The sequence below is a fragment of the Trachurus trachurus genome (genome assembly GCF_905171665.1).
Source record: "Trachurus trachurus genome assembly, chromosome: 9".
NCBI lineage: Eukaryota > Metazoa > Chordata > Actinopteri > Carangiformes > Carangidae > Trachurus > Trachurus trachurus.
The window spans coordinates 26538218-26559062 of NC_139895.1; the positions used below are offsets into that span (position 1 = coordinate 26538218).

Consider the following 20845-nt stretch of genomic DNA (forward strand, 5'->3'; position numbering starts at 1 on the left):
AATAATGAAACTGAGAAATAAAAAATATAAGGTCTACTGAATTCTATTTGGATTCATATTCAATCAGACACAAAAGAGATATGCTTCTGCATACACCCCCCCCAAAACAGCTTTAGATAGATAGATAGATAGATAGATAGATAGATAGATAGATAGATAGATAGATAGATAGATAGATAGATAGATAGATAGATAGATAGATAGATAGATAGATAGATAGATAGATAGCAGTCCTTGCAGGTGTTGGTTTGATTTACAAGGTAAGCAGAGGTTACATGTATTTTGTGATTGCATTATAGTAAGAGTATTTATGGGGTCTTTGTATTTGTCCCTTCGTCTTCATCTCTCACATCTTAATAAAAAGAAAAAAATAGAATTCAAGGGCACTTGGCAAATTTACAAGAAAATAAAGGACAAGAAAGTAGAGGTACTATTATGGTCACACAAGAGATAAAAATCAGATCAAAAAAGGTCACTACCAACTCTGCATTGAATCACACACAGTTCCAACAGAAATGAAATAGGCTACAGATGTTTTTATTTCAGGGTCACAGACGCGCCCGCAGCCACGCGCACTGGTAAATAGCCTTTGTGGTGCATGAATGAATTGGTAAAAACTGGCAACAGCGTGTAATATCATGCATCTGTATTTACAAACAGTGAATAAGTCCTGCAAAATACAAAGCTGCACTGTACTTTACATCACATCACACACAGAGATCACTCACCACATGCAGGCTGTGGAGCGCTGTGGAGGTCCTCCTCACTTGTCCTGATTAGGTTTGCTCCTGCTTGACAGCAAACAGCCCATTCGACAGGTGCAGCTCTCACCTCCCTCCCCAGTGAAAGATGCGCCTCTAACGCTCGGGGCTGACCAGGGCTGGGCGTAGACAGCAGGCAATCACATGACCGAGGCAGTGGAGACCATCAGGGAGGGTGTAATGAGGAAATGCATGGACTGGATCCCAACTGGGTCACAGGGTATGTAGAGTATTCCCGAGCCCTGGGGAAATAGGTGGGTCTCTGGCAAACTGAGCGGTGGTGAACATTAATCATTTTGCCCCCGAGTGTCTGGAACGTGAAAGAGATGAAAGTCTGACTGTGTGGGGTCTGTGCTGGTTAACAGCTGTGTAGCCTACATAGAATGATCAATAGACGACTGCCACGATTATATGTAGCCTATCAAATGAAGCAACTAGTGCAAAATAATATATTCCGCCTGGACAACAATTATTGTGTTTTAACATTAAATCATTTTGAAAATAGATGTTAGTCTAGTTATGTATATAGCTGATTCTAGTTGTATTTGCAAACTACAGTCACAGTGGCTGATGTGGAAGAAAATTGTTATATAAAATTAGTGTCTGTCTTTGTTCATCATGAAATAAACACTCAGTTACAAAGACAGACATTAAGACTAGCTATGTAGCACCAAATGAAAAACAAAATAGGCTATAAAAGCAATGACCTGATGACATTACAAATCTAGGCTATTAGGCTAGTTATATCTTTTCAACTTTTCAGCATTAAAGGAGAATTTCGGTCATTTTTGACCCCTAAATCGTTTCATCCAGTGTTGGGGGGAGCAAATTCACCTGCCCAGGGACTACGGATGGAATGGCTAGTAAGCTAAATCCGGTACAAGGCATCTCTTCTCATTTCGAGACTAATGTTATTTTGTACATTGTCCCTGATACAAATAAACCTATTAAACTAAACTCAACTAAATTGATGCAGGCAAACCAGTTACACCATGGCTAGACAGCGCCAGGGATAGCGACAACGCTAACGTATGGGGGCGATTTTTTCAACCACAACAAACACTCAAAAACAATCAAATATCTATGGTACATGGCTTGAATACTTACCTCATATAGTGTAGGCTACAGTATAAACAGTATAAACTTTGTGTTTTTGCATGTAATCACTCACCTCAGATAGCCGAACTCTGAAACATCCTGGAAAGACATTAATATCCGATCGCAGAGCGCCTGCTCTCCCCGCCACAGAAACAAACACTTTTTCCTTGTTGTGATGATTTCTTTACAAAAATAAACGGTCGGAGATATTTTGGACATTACCACTGCACTTCTCGAATGTTTATTTTTGTAAAGAAATCATCACAACAAGGAAAAAAGTGTTTCTGTGGCGGGGAGAGCAGGCGCTCTGCGATCGTATAGTAATGTCTTTCCAAGATGTTTAGGCGGTCTGAGGTGAGTGACTACCATGGTGACTACATGCAAAAACACAAAGTTTATACTGTTTATACTGTACACTATGTGAGTTCAGTGGTGTGGCATAAGGATAAGAGCCATGTACCATAGATCCCAGATAGCAAAAGATGTTAGATCAACATTGAATTTCGGTCAGAAAGGTTGCAGAAAGGTTGATTGTTGGTTAAAGGTGTACAGAAAAGAAAATTGAATTTGAACCCACTTTGGGTCATAAAATTAATGTGATAACTCATCTTTCAGACGTTGTAGGCCAAACTTTGTGCAAAATTCTATTTTTGAGTAAATCCGGGATGAAAGTGTGTATTTTTTTTTCCGCATTGGATAATGCAGGCGCACGGATTATACGTCAGCCTGTACACGATTCACCAGCCACTGATATTGGATCCGTCATCCGTCATTCAAACGTCTGAGACACGCACACACACACCGAGCTCGGTCTCGCCCCAAGCTTTGAATGTCCCGCACGCTCGATAACGACCAATCAAATTCGTTTTCCTCACTCGGGTAAACTCGTGTTGCAGCTCGTGACAACACGGCGCGACAAACAGGACAAACGGCCATTTCTGTACACCTTTAAGGTTGACAAATCAATGGTTGATCAACGTTCTAAAAATGTAATGTTGAAAATATGTCATTAATCAACATTGAAGGGTGGTTGAAACTGTAAATTGAAATGCCAATGTAGCCGATGATCGTATCTGGCCCTCTGTGTTGTGTTTCTCACGGCCTGCCCTAGGTGGGGTTCGAACCATAGACTGTAAACCATAGAACCATAGACTGGTTCGAACTCTGGTCTCTTGCACGGCAGGCGACGATGCTAACCGCTTCGCCAAGAGGTTCACAACCGCTTGGCAAGTTGGTTAGCACATCCTTTATGGGTGAGTGAGTGCACCTCCGTTACACTCACCCCCGCCACCCAGGTCACCCGGTTCACGGCACCACCAAAGATAAACCGTCTTTGGCACCACTGTAGCCGACGATCGTATCTGGCTCTCTGTGTTGGGTTTCTCACAGCTTGCCCTAGGTGGGGTTCGAACCCTAGACTCCTGCACGGCAGGTGACGATGCTAACCGCTTCGCCAAGAGGTTGACAACCGCTTGGGTTCACATATCGGTGAACATATATGTGATTATATAGTTGCACATATAGGTGACCATATAGGTGAACATATATGTGATTATATAGGTGAACATATAGGTGATTATATAGGTGACCATATAGGTGATTATATAGTTGTACATATAGGTGATCATATAGGTGAACATATAGGTGATTATATAGGTGAACATATAGGTGATTATATAGGTGAACATATAGGTGAACATATATGTGCATATATAGGTGATTATATAGGTGAACATATAGGTGATTATGTAGGTGCACAATATAGGTGACCATATATGTGCACATATAGGTGCTTATATAGGTGATTATATAGGTGCATATAGGTGACCATATACTGTAGGTGAACATATATGTGCACATATATGTGCACATATAGGTGAACATATATGTGATTATATAGGTGCACATATAAGTGAACATATAGGTGATTATATAGGTGCACATAATCGTTGGTACTCACGGCTTTGTGCCGTCAGTACGGAATGGATTTACATCACCACATCAGCGGCCCCACCCCTCAGTTGCGTCGTCCGTTTTTACAGGGAGACAATTTGTCGTCACGCAGTGAGGATGATTTTGTGGTCCTCTCACTTGTCGAGAAATAAAAAGAGAAAAATAAAATGTTTGGTCCATCCAACCCTGAAAGGATGTCAAGAGCAAAGAGACCTGCTTGTAGGCCTAAATGCGCTGCAGAATAATTATCATCACTTAAAGGTGTACAGAAAAGAAAATTGAATTTCAGCCCACTCTGGATCATAACATTAATGTAATAACTCATATTTCAGACGATGTAGGCCAAACTTTGTGCAAAATTCTATTTTTGAGTAAATCCGGGATGAAAGTGTGTTTTCTTTCCCCGCATTGGATAATAGTCCAGTGACAATGCCCCCCAAAAATTGAGATACCCCTACCGGAGGTAGAACAAAACCTAACAATGTTTTTCCTCATCTCCAAGGTCTCCCATATATGAAATGGATTCTTAGGTTAAAATATTTTACTGCAAACATTGTTAAATTGATACATATTGTCATACACCCCAAACTTAAAAAAGAACAAAAATACAGCCTGGCCGTCTGGGAGTTAAGACACATAAACTCATGTAGATTAATAACACAAGCTCTGACAGCTTTGAAACTTGACATAATTGTGGCCAGGAAGTTCCTTTACCTATTAGAAAAAACTGGATGTGAATATCTTGATGTGTGTAACATATAGAGACCTATAAACACTTGCCTTAAATAAGCGGACATGCAAAAAAAGAATATCTATGCAGAATATTCTCATTTACTTTGTAGTTGCTCAGCCAGGGATTGTCATAGAAACACATATGATGGCTTGTTTGAAAGATGGAGTTGTGCAGAATCCAGTGATACCAAATATGTGAATATAGCATGCATAGTCAGCATAATACATCACCAAATGTATGAGGTGTCCCAAATGAAAGAAAGTGAAACATTAACATAATCAAGTCTCCACAGCCCATTATCAATGGTGACAAGAATGTTGACCAGTTCAATCTTACTGCAACCTAAGCAAGTAACTTTGGGTAAGTGCTACTCTTTTTTATAATACATTAAATAATAGCATATATCATGATGACACTTTATATAGTTCATATGGAAACAAATATCCAGTAGAATCAGTTTAAATTGAAATAGAACACCTCAAAAATAGGCCCACTTGAATTTATTTTTGGTCAAGTCATTACTGCATAATGGAAAATAATTCTGATGTTGACCCTAAATTTTGTAAGAGCCGCCCATTGCCATTTGCCATGAAGTCAAGAGTGGATGCTGAATTAGATCGACTCGAGAAGGCTGGTATGGTGAGTGGGCTGCGCCAGTGGTGCCTGTAGTGAAAAGAGACAACATAATTCGGCTGTGTGCCGATTATAAATTAACAGTAAATCAGGCTGCCACCACAGAGACCTATCCCTTGCCCCGAATTGAGGAGCTGATGGCGGGACTGTGTTTTCAAAGATCGATCTTGCCTCACCATATCAGCAGGTCCTTCTAGAGGATGAGACAAAGAAACTACTGACCATCAATACACATCAAGGGTTATTTGTGTACAACAGACTGGCTTTGGTGTTGGTTCAGCACCTTCCATTTTCCAAAGGATTATGGAAAATCTAATGAAAGATCTGGATGTTGTTGTCTATTGGGATGATTTGTTAGTTACAGGAAAAACTGAACAAGATCATCTGAAAAAGCTGCAAAAGGTGCTACAGAGACTCCAAGAGAGAGGCTTGAGAGTCAAGAAAACCAAATGTGAGTTTGGTAAATGCAGATTGAATACTTGGGACATGTTTTGAACAGCCAGGGCATTCATCCATCTTCAGACAAGATAAAAGCAATCAAGGACAAGATATGAACATTCATGCATGTTCTATGAACTGAACATTTGATGCAAGTGCCAGTGTATGCTGATCAAGTTGCACGTGCCACAAGCACAGACTGTGTGCTAGCCAAGGTTCTGAAATACATTACGAATGGTTGGCCTGATGATGTGGACAATAGTCTGAAACCCTTCCACACACGCAGATATGAACTGTCAGCTGAACGTGGATGTGTACTCTGGTGCACCAGGGTGGTTTTGTCTGAGAAGCTCAGAAAAGTTGTGTTGAAAGAGTTGCATTCTGGTCATCAAGGAGTTGTGAAAAGCTCTGGCATGCAAATATGTATGGTGGCCATAGACTGTAAAAAGAATGGACGTAGCGTCCGTGACGTCACCCATTGGTTTGGGGGAGTCTGTTTTGTGCCTCTACTACGGGGGTTTGAGCCGCGCCATGTTGGATTCTACTTGCCATATTTGGAGCGGTGCGGCCGTTGGCCGGCCGAGAGCCCGCCCACTGGCCTCGTAGCAGCGGTCGCCGGACCTGTCACTCAACGGTTCTGCGCCCTGATTGGCCAGAACTTTAACCCTAATAATAGTAAAACGGTAGAGTTTAAAAAAAATTCACCCCCCTCAGAGTGTGTGCGGGGGTAGAAACTATCGATTGAGACCAAAAAAATAAAATGTACCAGGCTGTAAATATGTTTTTTTAAGCTGTAAAATCGGCTATTTTAACATGGGGCTCGATTGGAGTTGCTCCCTTCTGGAGCCAGCCCCCAGCGACAGCCGAGGGGATTGCAGCTTTTTGAACGCAGAAGTGAGCTTCACTTCTCAGACCAACAACTGCCCCCTTGATGGTGGCCTAAGATTGACACGGATGTAGAGCAGGTCTGCAAAGCCTGTGAATCTTGCCAGATGGAACAACGGATGCCTCGGCAGGTGCCTTTACATCCTTGGGAGTTTCCAGGCCAGAGCTGGAAAAGATTACACGTGGACTTTGCAGGCCCCTTCTTACTGTAGGTCACACCTTCATGATTGTCGTAGATGCCTACTCCAAGTGGCTAGAAGTATTCGGAATGCCCAGCACCTCATCACAAGACTAAGGAGACTGTTTGCAGCATACGGTCATCCGGAGCATGTTGTAACTGACAACGGAACGCAGTTCACGTCTGCAGAGTTCAAGAACTTCATGCATCAGAATGGAATTCTGCACTCTACAAGCACCCCTGGCCATCCTGCTTCTAATGGTCTCGCAGAGCGATATGTGCAGACATTTAAGAGTGGAATTAAGAAGCTTTCTCAGACTACACTCGACATTGAGGACAAGATCTCTGTGTTTCTGATGCAGTATTGCTGTACCCCAAACTGCACCACTGGTCAGTCGCCTGCGGACTTGGTTCTAAACAGACATATGCATACTCGCCTGGACCTGATGCATTCTGACACTGCAGTCACAGTTTGCAAAAAGCAGTACATGCAGAAGTTCTATCATGACCAGCGGGCAGTGAGCAGATCTTTCTCTTTGCAAAATACGGCAGGGGGGGGAGAGAAGTGGATTCCTGGAGTGATAGAGCACCAAACAGGACCTGTAAATGACCTTTAATATGAGCATAGTATTTTTATAAATGTGTTTTTATGTTTACTTAGTAACATTCTTTAAAGCCAGGCTTTTATTTTGTATACATTAAGCAGACGGATATTCAGTGCTTTTATTTTGAAAGCGTCTCGCCGAGACCTCGTACACATCCGGTGCTTCGGAGTTTACCGGCAGAAGGAAAAGTATGTCTGCAAGGCTAATGTGTCTTCAATGCTAAAAGCAAGCAAAGTGTGCCTAACCCACATGAAACGCCCTAGCACCTGGCTAATAAGGGGCACAAGGTTTGTTTTGTTACCATTTCATGCTATATTTATGTCCGGCTCGAGTTTGGTTGCCGTGGATATTTTCATGCATAAAACGTATTGTGGTTAGCGGTAGCTACTATTAGCATCGGCGAGCTGCCGTGTCGATCTGTATTGAAGTGAGATGAAGCTATAAGCTAACTCGTAGGTTGTTTTGGTAATGCAACAGGATGTATTTTGTCTGTTTTATATAAGGTCTGCTAAGGTTAAAAACTGTTTATTGGGTTAAAAACGAACGGTTAAAAATGCTAATGTCATGTTAAATACTGTTTTATATTGCACTCTATGTGAGGTTGTCTTTCAGTTAAAATGTGAATTTTCCCTCATGACTGTAACATCAATCGTAGCAGTTAAAATATATATTTAAATTCATGGAGTAAAACCTGTGAGTCTACAATAAGTTTATTAGATAAAGGGTCAACTTACATGATTGTGATAAAGGTAGTTAAAGGTAATTTCAAGTAAGAGTAAAGGTAACTGTATTTTGTTTTCTTCTTTTCATAGCTCTTACGGTGTGTTTGCATTGAATACGGTCCAAGGAATAAAACATTGTGAACCATCAGTTTGAGAGTCCGACCATCATTTAGCCGGGGATGCTACAGTAAGAGCTTCACCTCATCCGTCACATCACGCCGCTGACCAAGGACAACTGTAGAGGGACCTGATGTGATGGTCAAGGATTGTGGTACCTGCTCACAACATGGAAGCATCAGTAAAGACGCCTCCAGACGACAGAGACTCCGAACAGATGAAGGATAAGGATACTGAAGAGGAGGATCTCCGTCGCTCTGGTCGCCTACGGAATCCCACGGAAAAGATGCTTGCATTTCATGAGGAGGAGGCCCACAAAAAGGAGAAAAGGTTGACTCACATTTATGAACAATGGAAGATCCAGGCACGTAAGGCTAGAAAACAGTTAAAGTTTGACATTCCTGAAAGTGACATTGCAACTCTTATAGACACACTAGAAGAAGGAAAAAACTGTGTTATAAACCTGTACATAGACATCAGAGCTCACCTCACTCCATCTAATGAGACAAGACGTCGTATTGATGCCTGTGAGGCAGTTACAAGGGACATTGTTAAAATTGCTCTTGAAAGGATATCAGGCATAGATGAAGAATTTGATAGTGAAGCAGTAAAGCAGCGTCTTCATGAGCTTCTTAACAGAGACTATGCTCACTCCATCTACGGATCCACAGCTTCACCTCCAAGTCAACACTCAAGTAAAGGTTCAAGTCAACACTCTGTTATAGCAGCAAAAAGAGCAGACGCTGCAGCAGAATTAGCAGCAAAGGAAGCAGAGTATGAAGTGTTATTGAAGGAGGAGAAACAAAAAGAAAAGATTCAAGTCTTAGAGGAGAAACAAAAAGAAAAGATTCAAGTCTTAGAGGAGAAACAAAAAGAAAAGATTCGACTCCTAGAGGGACAACAAAGGAAAGAACTTGAAGCTCAAAAACGTGAGTTGGAAAGATTAAAGGCAGAGAAGGACATTAAAGCTGCACGAGCTAGGTTCACAACTTATGATCAGGAAGTAATGCAGGAAGCAAGTGTTCATTCTGTAGATCAGATGAGAACGAGAGAACATCAGTTTGTGTGTCCTCCTTCAGCTCTCATCCAGCAGCCCACTGATATCACAGTGACAGCATCACCTGCAAGGACAGATGTAAGTTATCTGGCTCAGGCAGTCCAAGATAGCATAGCTCTGAACAGGCTCCCAATGCCAGAACCGTCTGTATTTACTGGTGACCCTATCCAGTTCATTGAGTGGAAGGCTTCCTTCACATCCCTCATAGACAAAAAGAACATTGCTTCAGCTGACAAATTACATTATTTGAAAAAATATGTAGGAGGTCCAGCTCGAAAGACACTTGATGGCATATTTTATAGAAATGATGATGAAGCCTACAAAGATGGATGGAACCGTCTCAACCACAGGTATGGTCAGCCGTTTGTTATACAAAAAGCATTCAGGGAAAAACTAACAAACTGGCCAAAGGTCCATCCAAGAGATGCTGAGGGACTTAGAGCATTCGCTGATTTCTTACACTCATGTCTGGAAGCCATGCCTTATGTCAAAGGTCTGGACATTTTGAACGATTGTGAAGAAAACCAGAAATTGGTCCAAAAGCTACCTGATTGGGCAGCATCACAGTGGAACCGCAAGGTCACTCAAGTCATGAGAGTTGACCAGGAGTTTCCCAGCTTCCAGGAGTTTGTCTTCTTCATTGTAACGGAGGCAGAAATTGCATGTAATCCTATTACTTCATTCCACGCTCTCCACTCATCAGAGGCTAACTCATCACGTCATCTGAAAGAAAAGAAATGTAAATCCAGTGTTTATCACACACAGACAGTTACAGAGAATGAAACACAAGGACAGTTAAGAACAGGTTTAAAGCCACCATGTGTGTTTTGCCAAGACAGTAAACATCAACTTCATCGCTGTCCTGAGTTTAAAGGGAAAGCTCTGGAGGAACGACGGAAATATGTGAAAGAAAAGAAGCTTTGCTATGGCTGCTTGAGGACGGGCCATAACGCCAAGGACTGCCGCAATAGACATTCATGCGACAAATGTAAAGCAAGACATCCTACGCTTCTCCATGATGACACCTACACCAAGGCCAAGCCTACGTCAGTCTCAAATCAAAGTAACACAGAGGAAACAGCAACCACATTGGCTCTCAGTGTGGCAACTAAGGAGCCATCTACCAACACTTCAATGATAGTGCCAGTGTGGGTTTCTTCTGTCAGCAATCCAGGTACGGAAAGACTTGTTTATGCGCTGCTTGATACCCAAAGCGATACAGTCTTCATTGACCAAGAAGTCAGCAATAGTTTACAGACTGAAACTCATCCTGTAAGACTGAAACTAACAACCATGACAGGAAAGGATGCATTAATGCATAGTCAAAGAGTGTCAGGTTTGAGAGTGAGAGGTTACTGCTCTGCTATCCACATTGATCTCCCCCCTGCTTACACCAAGGACTGTATACCAGTGAATCGAACACACATTCCTACCTGTGACACGGCACGGAACTGGAATCATCTCATCAAAATAGCAGATGAAATCCCACCACAGCTGGAATGTGAAGTCGGTCTGCTGATCGGCTACAATTGCTCAAGGGCACTGGCACCACGGCAGGTAATCCTTGGAGGAGATAGCGAACCATATGCAGTTCAGACGGATTTGGGGTGGAGTATCGTAGGCTGTTCACCTCACCACAACTCACCAAGCATCACCAACATGTGTCACAGAGTTTCAGTCAGAGAGCTTCCTCCAGTGACCCCAGCTGAGGCACTCAGGGTTCTCGAGTCTGACTTTAAAGATGCCAATAAGGACGGAAAGACTGTGTCTCAGGATGACATCCGCTTCCTGGATGTGTTAAAGGAAGGGATCAAGAGGAACATTCATGGACATTACGAGATGCCACTCCCCTTTAAAGAGAGACCCTATCTCCCTGACAACAAACAACTGGCGATGGTACGGCTCAGTCACCTTAAAAGAAAGCTGGCGAAGGATGACAAGTACAAAGAACATTATGTGAAGTTTATGAATGAAATCATTGAAAAGGGTGAGGCAGAGGAAGTTCAGGATCAAGGGAAGGAAGGAGAGAAGTGGTACATTCCTCACCACGGAGTGTATCACTCGAAAAAACCTGATAACCCCGCAGACATAGCATCTAGGGGATCAAGCGCAAGTGAGATTCTCACATCAAGCTGGTTCAAAGGACCTCAGTTTCTATGGGAGAAAGAGATACCTCTAGCTACAGATGTTAGCACAGAAATACAGATTGGAGATCCTGAAGTCAAGAGGATTCAGACTCTAAACACACAGACACGGGAACAGCTGAGTCTCTCAGACCGCCTGTCAAAGTTTTCTTCGTGGTCAAAAGCAACTCAGGCTGTCGCTCGTCTCATTCGTCGTGTCAGACATGATAAGTCAACAGACCACAGCACCGTCCAAGAACGAGAAGACGCACGCTGCATCATCATAAGAGACTTACAGAGACACGCATATCCAGAAGAGTTAAAGTTGCTCAGTAAGGTAACTCAACTTCCCTCTCAGAGTAAACTGTTTCAGATGGATGCTTTTCTTGATCAGGATGGACTCCTCAAGGTGGGAGGAAGACTGAAAAATGCATCACTCCCTACCTCACTGAAGCATCCAGTGATCATACCAAAGAGTCATCCCATCACCAAGGCAATAATTGCTCACTGTCACGAGAAAGTCCAACATCAAGGAAAAGGCTTGACTATTAATGAGATCAGATCAAATGGATTCTGGATTCCAGGAATCAACAGAGCTGTGGCAACGCATCTGCATCAATGTGTTACATGTCGAAAACTCAGAAGATTCACAGAGGAGCAGCGAATGGCAGATTTGCCATCTGAGCGTGTGGATCCATCACCACCTTTCACCTATTGTGGAATGGACTGTTTCGGTCCGTTTTTCACCAAACAAGGACGCAAGGTACAAAAGAGATACGGACTGCTTTTCACCTGCCTTTGCTGTCGAGCTATCCACATTGAAATGTTAGACGACATGTCGACAGATGCTTTCATAAATGGACTTCGTTGTTTCATTGCAATAAGAGGAGCAGTACGTGACATAAAATGTGACCAAGGAACGAACTTCGTTGGAGCTAAAAATGAACTGAATGAAGCTCTCAAGCAATTGGATGCTGATCGTCTGACTACGTTTTTGGCTGAGAAGCAGTGTGACTTCAGCATGAACGCTCCGCATGCAAGCCATGCTGGAGGCGTATGGGAGAGACAGATCCGAACGGTGAGGAATGTTCTTCGTTTAACTCTTTCACCCTCATCAGGCAGGCTGGACGATGCCTCTCTACGGACATTCTTTTATGAGACAGCAGCTATTGTGAACAGTCGTCCACTCACTGTTGACAACTTAAATGATCCAGATAGTCCAGAGCCGCTAACGCCCAATCACCTACTCACCATGAAACCCACTGCAGTCTTACCACCTCCTGGCAGATTCATCAGAGAGGATATGTATGCTCGTAAGAGGTGGCGCCGTGTTCAGTACCTTGCAGAGCAGTTCTGGGGCCGGTGGAGAAGAGAGTATGTGTACAACATCGCCACCAGACAACGCTGGCATACTCCAAGGAGAAACCTCAAAGTCGGTGACATTGTGATGGAAAAGACAGAAGATCAACCTCGCAACGAGTGGAAATTGGCTAAAGTTGTAGAGACAGTGACTGATAAAGATGGACTAGTGAGGAGAGTGAAGATTCGTGTTGGAGACCAGAAGATGGGAAAGGAGGGACAGCGTTCTGGCAAGCCATCCATCGTTGAACGTCCAGTGCAGAAGCTGATCCTGCTCCTAGAGACTGTTTAATCACCCCCTTCACTCCACAACCTATCCTTTACAGTATGAAGAGTTTATGGACATTTTTGACTCAAGCACTAAAGGTTAAAGGTCACATGGTTTAGAAATCATTCATGCTTTACATCTAATAAGGGGATGAAAAACCAGTAATGATTTGGTGGGAGTGTAAATGACCTTTAATATGAGCATAGTATTTTTATAAATGTGTTTTTATGTTTACTTAGTAACATTCTTTAAAGCCAGGCTTTTATTTTGTATACATTAAGCAGACGGATATTCAGTGCTTTTATTTTGAAAGCGTCTCGCCGAGACCTCGTACACATCCGGTGCTTCGGAGTTTACCGGCAGAAGGAAAAGTATGTCTGCAAGGCTAATGTGTCTTCAATGCTAAAAGCAAGCAAAGTGTGCCTAACCCACATGAAACGCCCTAGCACCTGGCTAATAAGGGGCACAAGGTTTGTTTTGTTACCATTTCATGCTATATTTATGTCCGGCTCGAGTTTGGTTGCCGTGGATATTTTCATGCATAAAACGTATTGTGGTTAGCGGTAGCTACTATTAGCATCGGCGAGCTGCCGTGTCGATCTGTATTGAAGTGAGATGAAGCTATAAGCTAACTCGTAGGTTGTTTTGGTAATGCAACAGGATGTATTTTGTCTGTTTTATATAAGGTCTGCTAAGGTTAAAAACTGTTTATTGGGTTAAAAACGAACGGTTAAAAATGCTAATGTCATGTTAAATACTGTTTTATATTGCACTCTATGTGAGGTTGTCTTTCAGTTAAAATGTGAATTTTCCCTCATGACTGTAACATCAATCGTAGCAGTTAAAATATATATTTAAATTCATGGAGTAAAACCTGTGAGTCTACAATAAGTTTATTAGATAAAGGGTCAACTTACATGATTGTGATAAAGGTAGTTAAAGGTAATTTCAAGTAAGAGTAAAGGTAACTGTATTTTGTTTTCTTCTTTTCATAGCTCTTACGGTGTGTTTGCATTGAATACGGTCCAAGGAATAAAACATTGTGAACCATCAGTTTGAGAGTCCGACCATCATTTAGCCGGGGATGCTACAGGACCAGTGTCCTACAAAGTGCAAGAGACAAACACAGACATAACATACAGGAGACATGGGGATCAGTTGAGATCCCGTGTCACAACTGATGGACTCATTTTGGATACTGACTGTACAACCTCTAATACTGACACGTCCACACAGCCAAGTGTGCTCCAAGACAACGTGTCAGCCGGTGCTGATCTTCTGCATATGGACAGTGCAGAGGTGCCAGCAGCATCTCCAATGCTGCGCCACTCAGCCAGAGAAAGGAAGCTGCCTGAGCGCTATGACCGTTAATGTGCAGATTGATTGTTCTTTACAAGCAGGTTGACACTTGGACTAAGTTGGTCAATATAATAATAATGTAACTACTGTTTTCAGTTCAGTATAGCTTTGTTACATTATGCCTGTCTTAAAGCAAGACTAGGGAGTTTGTTAAATTAACTTAGAGACATTTGTATGAGTTTGTATGGTAATACAAGGCACTGATATTTCAAGTCATGGTGTAACAAAAGTGTACTTTCATTTAAAAGGGGGGGGGGGGGGGGGGGGGGTTACTTATCACAACTCACTACTGTGATGTATCAGATTTTGAGTTTTGTATTCTGTGTGACCGTTGTGCCGTTGTTATCAGTGTACCAAGGAATGCTGGGATATGTATGTGAAGTTCCGGTTTTGCACGAGCTGAGTAAAGGTGCCATGTGCAGTAGGAGTCACTGCGTCCTGTGCGTTATTAGGGAAATACACAACACTAACACTATTATTTTCCATTATGCAGTAATGACTTGACCAAAAATAAATTCAAGTGGGTGTATACAGTATATATTTAAGGTGTTCTATTTCAATTTAAACTGATTCTACTGGATATTTGTTTCCATATGAACTATATAAAGTGGCATCATGATATATGCTATTATTTAATGTATTATAAAAAAGAGTAGCACTTACCCAAAGTTACTTGCTTAGGTTGCAGTAAGATTGAACTGGTCAACATTCTTGTCACCATTGATAATGGGCTGTGGAGACTTGATTATGTTAATGTTTCACTTTCTTTCATTTGGGACACCTCATACATTTGGTGATGTATTATGCTGACTATGCATGCTATATTCACATATTTGGTATCACTGGATTCTGCACAACTCCATCTTTCAAACAAGCCATCATATGTGTTTCTATGACAATCCCTGGCTGAGCAACTACAAAGTAAATGAGAATATTCTGCATAGATATTCTTTTTTTGTATGTCCGCTTATTTAAGGCAAGTGTTTATAGGTCTCTATATGTTACACACATCAAGATATTCACATCCAGTTTTTTCTAATAGGTAAAGGAACTTCCTGGCCACAATTATGTCAAGTTTCAAAGCTGTCAGAGCTTGTGTTATTAATCTACATGAGTTTATGTGTCTTAACTCCCAGACGGCCAGGCTGTATTTTTGTTCTTTTTTAAGTTTGGGGTGTATGACAATATGTATCAATTTAACAATGTTTGCAGTAAAATATTTTAACCTAAGAATCCATTTCATATGTGGGAGACCTTGGAGATGAGGAAAAACATTGTTAGGTTTTGTTCTACCTCCGGTAGGGGTATCTCAAAAACTAAAGCCCTTTTTGACAGTTTGTCACTAGCCTATAATGCAGGCGCACGGATTACACGTCAGCCTGTACACGATTCACCAGCCACTGATATTGGATCCGTCATCCGTCATTCAAATGTCTGAGACACGCACACACACGGAGCTCAGTCTCGCCCCAAGCTTTGAATATCCCGCCCGCTCGATAATGACCAATCAAATTCGTTTTGCTTACTCGGGTAAACTCGTGTTGCATTCCTGTAGAAACAGATCCATGGTTAATTTGATGTATTAGATCCATGAGCCAATCATGCTCATTTTTCTGAGACAAAACGCATGAACGTCACTCCTGACTTAGAATAGAGCGCTGGAATAAGAGTGCGTTCACACCGGGTGCGAGTAAAATACAGTATTCGCCTCGCTCTACTCGCTGGAGTTTGCCCATTGTAATAGCCTATTTGTTTTTACTTGCAGCATCCGCGTGAATATTTCGCTTGAGTTCAATATTTTGAACTTGCGCGAAAACAGGCGAATTTGATTGGTCGTTATCGAGAGGGCGGGGTATTCAAAGCTTGGGTCCAGACCTCTTTTTACAGTCTATGGGTGAGACCAAGCTCGGTGTGTGTGTGTGTGTGTGTGTGTGTGTGTGTGTGTGTGTGTGTGTGTGTGTGTGTGTGTGTCTCAGACGTTTGATTGACTAATGACAGATCCAATATCAGTGGCTGATGAATCGTGAGCAGGCTGACGTATAATCCGTGCGCCTGCATTATCCAATGCGGGGAAAAAAACACTTTCATCCCGGATTTAATCAAAAATAGATTTTTGCACAAAGTTTGGGCTCCATCGTCTGATAGATGAGTTATCACACTAATGTTAAGACCCACAGTGGGCTCAAATTCAATTTTCTTTTCTGTACAGCTTTAAGGAAATTCTAGATCACCCTTGGCATCATTGTGGACCCCTTACAGATAAATATTATATTTAAAAAATCACACAAAAAAAACAGTTGTCTACATTATGTTACAATCTACATTTTGAAATATAACCTAATATGACAAGACACCTAAAAACAAAAACACGGCCGTTTTCATCAATTTACAAGCAAGTGGGCAACACACATAATTGTATTGAATCTGGGCACTTTTGCAATACCCATATGGGGCGCATACGGCTTACAACGGGACCCAATGGAAGTTATTGTTTAGAAAGGCATGGATTGGCTGGAAACGTGTCACATGGGAACAGACGCCTTCAGGGTTCACAAAAAAACTCAGATAGTTGTGGCAGGCTGATGACAACCACGCATTCACAAAATGGTCAAATTATCGTAGCCTACATTTGGCCCTTTTTGGAATTATTGATTGTATATCGTACAGAGGTCCAAATTATCGTACAAACTTAATTATTATACACCGTATGGCAACACATGACTCCACATTCCATCTCTAGTTTCTTCTCGCTTTAAAAAACGACTCCCTCAATCTTAGGGCTTCATATTTTGATATTCATCCTGATCAATCATGCATAAAGTAGTCCCATACACTGGGAGAAAAGGGAGGCGCGACCAAGACCCTTAAAATTATGATTAAAGTCTACTAATATAACAATTAAGTGTGATACGGGCTGTTGGTCTAGGTCTAGGACAAATAAACAAGAAATTGGTAATAGTGATTCCCTGTGCAGTAGGATTTTTTTTTTTTTTAATGATATGGGCCTCTACAAAGTTGTGATTTATGGTGGCAATCCTGACATCGGATCTGCATCTCTGGGAGACTTTCTTACATAACAGTGAATGAAAGTCGTTAGCCTTTTATTTCCCGTTGGTAGATTTCTTCTCCACAGCGACGGCGGTCCTCAGTAGCTGTACCAGCCGCCGAGCACCAGGTGGCGGTAGCTCCCTCTGAGCGCCGCGGCAGGCCGCCCCGGCCCCGGAGCTGCAGGTGAAGAAGATGGGCCGTTGACAAGAGAAGAACCCCTGTGGCTATCTGGAGCTAGCAAAGTTACGTCGCCTGGCTGGAGTTTGAGGTTAAATCCTAAACGTATCGGTGTGTTTTTTTTTCCTGTTTTGTTCGAGGCCCTCGTCGAAAATGATCCTCACCGTGAAACCTCTTCAGGGTAAAGAGTGCAGCGTACAGGTGAGTGAAGCACCACGGAGCCAGCTAACTGCTAACTGTTAGCCCCCTTACGCTAGCTGCAACGCTAGCCTTTGGGAACTGGTCCTGTCACATGCTGAGTTACCTGTACGGTCAATATTTAATATATTCTGTTGAATGTATGTGTGCTTGGGTATCTTGTTAACTCCTCTCAGTGTACGTGAAATTGAGCACATCATCGTCTTGGTATGAATTGATGTGACTGTCTCGCTGATACCTCTAACAATGCAGTCTTTTTGTGGTGGCTCCCTCTTTTCATCTGTGATCACTTTCACACACAGGCTGACTGGGGCTCTGTAGGTCCTTATTTGGTAGTACTTGTAGGGGGAGTGGAAGTAGATGAGTCTGGAAAGCACCGGGTTTAGACAAAGGTGTTTGACTAGACCGGCACATCAGTATAATTTATTATCTTACATATTACCACCATGAATTGTCCTGCTTTCAACAGTCTGTAGCATCGTTTCCTCACAGTAACGTTTGACTAGTAGCCGTAGCCCCTGTTTGTGCCTCGCGTTTGGATGTGATAACGTTACTGTGAGGGGCACCAGTTGGGGCCATAACAGGTCGGCTATACGTAGAAACGCTCCTACTGCCCGTGCTCTTAACAAAGACCGGTGCTGATGTCGAGCACATGCAGTGACAGTGACAGGCAGTTACCTTTATATTTCAGTAGATGACAAGTTCCTCTAAAAGCTTATTTTAGGATGTGTCAATGACTGAGATCCTGCCCACATGTGTTGGGGTATTTCTGTAGAGTTTATCGCACTAATACTACCACTGCAACTGCAGGGTGCCAAGTAGTTGTATGTGTGTTGAATGTATAGATCATTTGTCATGGTAGAGGTTGATTTGGTGTGTGTGTGTGTTTGAGTGTGAGAGAGTACTAGTAAGAAAGAGAGAGAGTTTCCCATTCATCGTTGGATTTATGCAAATGTAATACAAATTAAAAACTTCAGACTGGCTACATGCTGCGAGCTAAACTCAGTGAGAGACCGCCAGTTGTATTCTGATCATGTCCTGTTGCTACATCATCATGTTGATGGTCTTCCAGGTGACTGAAGATGAAAAGGTCTCCACAGTGAAGGAACTTGTGTCTGAACGTCTCAACATACCAGCAAACCAGCAGCGGTTGCTCTATAAAGGGAAAGCCCTCGCAGGTAGATTTGCCTATCATCAAATGTTTCATAACATCTGTGTATAACTGTTGCTCAACCCGTCTATTTTCCACATTAATCTACTGTTACAATGTTTGATGATGGTATTTTATTTTGCATATCTTAGATGAACACAGACTGAGTGATTACTCCATCGGGCCAGAGGCTAAATTGAATCTGGTAATCCGTCCACTGGGGGAGAGGACTGGAGCTTCAGGAACAGCTGGCAGCAGCAGCAGCACACAAGGAGGAGTGTGGCAGACTGTTTCCACTATACTTGCCAGACACTTTAGTCCAGCAGATGCAGCAAAAGTCCATGAACAGCTTATTAAGGTATTTTGATGCACCATGTTTGCTCCATCACTTTATATGATCAAAGTTAAACTTATGCCTGTCCAATTTGAGATGCGGATATATACACTCACTGAACAGCAACAACTAGTGGAAGCTGGAATCTAAAATTATTAATGACAAATACATCAAATGTAGCTTTAAAGAGCTCAGATCTCTCTACGCATGTTTAATGAATGTGGGGGCAAGATGGTAATTTGATATTTATTGGAAATTTGAAAATATTAATATTTGTAGTGTTTTCCAATGTAGATCTGATCTATTTTCCCTCTTGTTTTGCTTTTATAATGTACCGCCTTAATTTCAAGACTGCATCCTCATTTTCAGACGTTATACATCACGCATCAGCTTGCTTCATTTCATTTCTCATCTAAACATGAACAAGATGTGCAGTCCTATATGTTCAAATTTAGTGGAAACCCAAAATTTTAAAACTGTCAGACAGTCCAATGTGTAGTGGTCATTTGTTCAAGAGAGTGTTCAGGTGAGCCTCATCAGATCATAACAATTGGAACCAGCATGTGACAGTCTCTTTTTTTTTTAACCACATATTTCAGTTGCAGATGCATCACTGACTGGATTAGACTAGACCAGAGCAAGAACATCATGATATTGTAGAAACCACTGAAGGTTAGAAATGAACGAAGCTGCTAGCCAACATGAAATTTTCTCTTGTGCTAGTACTTTCTACAGACGCTGAGAAGTTACAAGGATATAATCTTACATTGACAGTTGTACATGATGTATTGAAATGTAACGCAACAGCTCTTACTTTTCCCTACAAAGTTGCTTAGATCTTCAAATTATTGAAATACTTATCTTGTGTCGGCCTTTGTAGCTGCCATTGTGTAAAATTGCCTGATTGAGCTTCAGGTCTGCATTTACTTTCGACTAGCCGGTGGAATGTGTTTCTAACCCAATTCTTAATATTTTTTTACTTTGTTTTTCTTCAAGGACTATGAGCGTTCACTTCGACAGCTTAGCCTAGATGACATTGAGCGCTTAGCGGGAAGACTCCTTCACCCAGACGGCGAGGGCATGGACACCTCATACATGGACTAAGAAAAAGCCAAGCAGGAGGCGTGGAGTTGCTTTTTGTGATTGTCTCTCAAGAGGTGCTCAGTGTTCTAGATGCATACAGTGTTTAGAGGGTGAGGGTCGGAGAATACAGTGTGTGCCTATCGGTAATCAGTGGCTGAGTGAACACGGATAACACCGACTGTCTCATCAACAGGGCTTTCTTATCCATGACCAAAGGACTTGGATAAGAAAACTGACACTTTGAGTTTGTCCTTGTGATCGATGTTGCAGTCATAACACAAGACCTGATCACATATTTGTATACAAAGGAATCCATTTATGCTGTTTGTTTCACATGATCTCTGGCTGCTACAACTCCCAGGAGACACTAACTTCTACTGGAGGGTATTTATTAGTAATGTCTATGTTGGATGATGATGATGATGATGATGATGATGATGATGATGATGATGATGATGACTGGGTGCTTTCTGTTAATCATCTGTGTGAAGGTAATACATGTTTTATCCCATAAATAACTGATGGTCATTGTATGATTTGTAAATATGTTTATATATTCAAACATT

The 20845-nt window shown here is 42.0% G+C and overlaps 1 protein-coding gene across 1 annotated transcript; it reads left to right on the forward strand.

Annotated features, from left to right (window-relative positions):
- Positions 1-17533: 17533 nt before the first annotated feature.
- Positions 17534-20794, forward strand: ubl4a (ubiquitin like 4A). Its single transcript, XM_083978204.1, has 4 exons — positions 17534-17715; positions 18785-18890; positions 19015-19220; positions 20193-20794. Exons 1-4 carry the CDS (start codon positions 17668-17670, stop codon positions 20298-20300), a joined length of 468 nt encoding a protein of 155 aa, XP_083834330.1. The 5' UTR covers positions 17534-17667; the 3' UTR covers positions 20301-20794.
- Positions 20795-20845: the final 51 nt, after the last annotated feature.